Genomic DNA, 4,412 nt, shown 5'->3' with positions numbered 1-4,412 from the left:
CGCGTCGAGAGTGTCTGCCAGGGAGATGTAGCTGGTTGGCACTGATAAGATCTTAGATCAAATTAAAGTTTCCAATCGATATCTTAACACAAAATATATGAAAAAATTTCAAATGAAAATTATGAATATCTAATAACATAGTATCAAAACATGTGTCATTGTTTTAAATGATAATTTTCTATTTAGATATCAAACTTAGTTACATAATAAATTATATGAATTAGAAGACATGTTGCAATCTGGTCTGAGCATGAATTGGATATTTGGAATTTTAAAGCTATTTGTGATCCGATTTGTTTTTTTAGATCAATACTTTTACTGTTCAGTTTATATATACACCATGTTGATATTCAGTGTTCTGATGTTCTTGAGTTCTTGTGATTTTTAAAAACTTTCAAATGATTGTATAGTGTTTTGGTTTAAATTTTTAGTTAAAATAAATAAAATAATAATAAATCTCATGCTTTTAAGTAAGATTTTAGAATTCTTAACCAAAATCATATTTAAATTTTCAATTCATCTAATAATCAAAAATCCTTTTGGATATTTTATCTTTCTGAGTTCTGTTTTTTTTTTTTTTGTCAAACTCTTTCTGAGTTCTGTTTAGTACTACTTTTTTAGGTTGATTCGGTTCGGATCTTTGGATCCATATCTCATAGTCCATACAAAAGCTCTCACATCAACATTGTGATATACATCAAAACAGATATTTGCTTAGCCTTGTTTGCGAAAGAGACAACCGATCTAAGCCAAGCATGTGTGTTTTAGGGCAGTGAATAGATGAGTAAATAGTTAAACCGAGAATGTGTACCCGAGGCCCATGCCTAGTCGAGACAAAAGCTCTCACATCAAAACTGTGATATACACTAAAACCCAGGGATTTGCTCACTCTGGTTTACGAAACAAACAGACAACCGATCTAAGCCAAGCATGTGATTTTGGGGCAATGAATAGCTAAGTAAATAGTTGAATGTTTCACTTGTCAAATCCCACTATCTTTTCAATTGTTCATGAAAACAGTGAATAGCTAAGAGACCAATGTATGGGGACTTCTGGTCTCCACCATAACTTCCACTCTACTTATTAGACAAGAATCAGATTCACATTGTACTGTACTTTGAGATGTGACTCCATGGAAACAACAGTGTTTTGATATTCAAGAATCACTATTTTTTTTGTACTTTTTTCAACATTGTAAGACAACAAGGGAGGTCTCGGAACAAAGATGAACTAATAGTGAGCAATAAAGACATTTTTCTAATTTCTAAAATTAAGAAAATGTAACAGAAAAACATTGAATGAAGAAAAGAGATTCAAAAAGCTTAAAGATGACACAAGCTTCAGGTCAAAAGATTTTGCTTCTTTCTTCTTCTTTTTTCCTTTCTGTTTTGAGTGGTCAAAAAGCAAAACAACCTCTCACAAGGACCCAAGTAGAGAGGAAGTAACAACACTAAATGTAATCAAAGGCAGTAACTTTACACAGATTTGCTAACCCCCATTGTTTATTGAAAACGGAACCATCATTAAACCGTTACATACCCATCCTCCTAACCAACAAAGTAGCTTTGTGTGTTTCCATCTGCAGATTGCTTGCATACCAATAGCTGAATCTTCAAACTCTCCATCTTATGTATATACATCAGGGCATGTGGCAGATTCTCAACTCATCTCGCATATACTGCTCCATTGATATCTTCATCAGTGCCAAAGATATAAATTTTATGCTATTGGATTGTCCTTGTGAGTTTGCATTTGGAAATAAACATGGTGTCTGAATAATGTAGACTACACAGCTTGAGTAGCTCAGCTGACCGCTGCTTCAACGCCGGATCACACCCACTCTGAATCACGAGCAACAGCTTTGCAGCAAGACCCACCTCAACAGCAAGAGGTGAACATTCCTCTGGAGCTAACTTACAGACAGACCAAAGAATCGACAACGCGTAGTTAGTGCAACTCTCAGTAACCCTCATCAGTACCTTAACGGTGTAAGGAATGGTGTTTGCCGAGTCTTTGACAGCAACTCTTCCTTCCATGTCTGAACACAAAGCATCAAGCACAAACAGAGCTGATTCCAGACAATCCGGGTCTAAAGACGGTAAGATGTCGACTAATTGAGGCACTGCACCGACTCTAACCATCAAGCTTCGAACTTGCTTATGAGCAGAGATCGGTTTGAGCAAACCAAGAGCGGGTGACACTCCGTTTCTGTGTCTTTTATCCTTAACCAATCTCATCAACCCGACAAGCAAACTATGACTCGAGACCAGCTCTGGTCTAAACCCTTTCTCCTCCACCAACCCTCTTATCAACCTAACGCAATTGACTTTAGTTTCGTTGGATCCATCATTCAACATATCGACGATCAAAGAAACCTTCGCAGGCTGCATCAACCCCGACTTGGAATCCGAATCAAGATCAAGACTCACGAGAATGGCAACAACCTCAGATCCAACCGCGTGAGAAGTGAAAGGTCCCAAAAGAGAAGAGATGACAGAGACGCCTCCTTCTTCGACAACAGTCTTTCTCGCCATGAGATGAGGCACGACGATGTGCTTAAGCTCGCTCAAGGCGTGAACCCTAGCTTGCCCTTTAGCCTTCTTGAGCGTCCCGAGAACCTCGATGGCTCGGCCTTGAACATCCTCGGAGCGTTTCTTCATCAACACGTACTTCTGAGAGAACCAAGTGTAGATCAAATGGTGAAGGGTTCTGTTGGGAGTGACGGCGTCGTCCCAAAGCTCCTGCATTGTGGTGGGACAAGTCAAGTGGCCGAGGCTGAACCATTTGTGGATGTTGGACCTCTCGTAGGTCTGGCCTGTGCACAAGGTCACCGGATCTTGCATCGGCTCCAGGGAGATTGGGCAGATGAAAACGGAGGGTATGTCTTGTAAATCTAGCTCCTTTATCATGGCTTTCAGATCTACCTTCTCATCCACAACTCCTCCTCCGCCGTTTACTCCCCCAAGAACTCCGTCTTTCACCGCCGTGTCCAGATCTAACACTTGCCCATCGCCACCGACTAGCCCGTCTCTCTTCAACGGCTGAAACATCGGCATTTTTAACAAATAATCTTTAAAGAAAAAGAATTACAGAAACTCTCTCTCTCTCTCTCTCTAACTAACTATCAATTTTGTGCAACATTGATGGTAAACAAAAGGAGAGCTAAAAGACAGAACAGAAACGCATGTCTTAATCTCTCACAAAGACACAATCTTTCCTTCTTCTTCTTCTTCCTCTCTTTCCCTTTATTCAACGGTCAAAAAAGAAAGGTTTCACTCAATTATAGTTTTAATAATTCAACATCATAAACACATGATTGAAGCCCAAAAAGAAACAGAAAAAAAATTGAGAAATCATGAAGAATGAGAATAAAGAGAGAGAGAGTTGAGTACAACCAAATCTGGTTTGCACTTTGCAACCAGAAGATCTCAGAAGGTTATTAAGAAAAGGAAGAGAATTTGAGGGAACCCAGATGACGAATTTGTGAGAATGACGAAGAAGTTAGAAGTACCCTCTCCTTTGTTTTCTTCTCTCTTACCCTCTTCTGTGACTAGTAGTAGTGAGTGATTGTCTTTGTTTTTGTTTTCTTGAGAAATTAAAATAGAAAATATTAAATTGAGAAATTGAAAGATTCGGGCTGAAAAATTGAAAACAAATAAAGATAAGGTGACCGGTGAAATCACTGGCTATAGCCGGTTACTTTAGTCCTCTCGACTCGCGCACCACACGTGCATGCTCCCACCTCTCTCGGTTTCACTATTTTATTACTTTCTTTTACCATGGAAAAACTCAGCTGCTAACTTTTAGATTCCCAGTTTTGTCCCTAGCTTTATAAACTTCTTTTAGAACAGCTCTAATGGTTTATACTAGTATTATTATGTTTTAAAAATTACTTCATTAATATGATACTAAACATTTTTATTAGGGCAATTGTCAATAATAGCACCTTTTGAAGTTTATGTCTCAAAAATAGCACTAGAAGGAGAAAGTCACAAAAATGACATTCATTAAAGGGTAAAATATCTATAATACCCTTGGTTTAAAATTAAATAAACAAACTAAAATAAATTTCAAATTTTTTTTTTTCAGATTTTATTTTTATAATTTTAAAATACTTTTTGAAACTGTTTTTAAAATTTTTATTTTTTATTTTATTATTTATTATTTATAAAATTTTAAACCCTAATTCCAAAACCCCACCCCTTAACTCTAAACCCTAAGGTTTGGATTAATTAACCCTAGGGGTATAAGTGTACATTACCTCTTTAATGAAACCTATTTTTGTGACTTTGAGCCTTGAGTGCTACTTTGGGAACAAAAACTTGGTTTAGTGCTATTCTAGTATTTTTCTCTTTTTATTAACATAAATTATATATTCCTTATCTAACGAATATTTTTATTTTTGTTTCAAA

At 36.9% G+C, this 4,412-nt stretch overlaps 1 protein-coding gene across 1 annotated transcript; it reads right to left on the bottom strand.

Annotated features, from left to right (window-relative positions):
• Positions 1-1,214: 1,214 nt before the first annotated feature.
• On the bottom strand, positions 1,215-3,899 carry LOC103827665 (U-box domain-containing protein 30). Its single transcript, XM_009103200.3, has one exon. The coding sequence runs from the start codon at positions 3,054-3,056 to the stop codon at positions 1,725-1,727; it is 1,332 nt and encodes a 443-aa protein (XP_009101448.1). The 5' UTR covers positions 3,057-3,899; the 3' UTR covers positions 1,215-1,724.
• Between the last annotated feature and the right edge of the window lie 513 nt (positions 3,900-4,412).

This window comes from Brassica rapa, chromosome A01 (genome assembly GCF_000309985.2).
Source record: "Brassica rapa cultivar Chiifu-401-42 chromosome A01, CAAS_Brap_v3.01, whole genome shotgun sequence".
NCBI classification, from domain to species: Eukaryota; Viridiplantae; Streptophyta; class Magnoliopsida; order Brassicales; family Brassicaceae; genus Brassica; species Brassica rapa.
The sequence above is the reverse complement of the archived record's forward strand: the minus strand, read 5'-3'. Positions and strand labels throughout refer to the sequence as shown.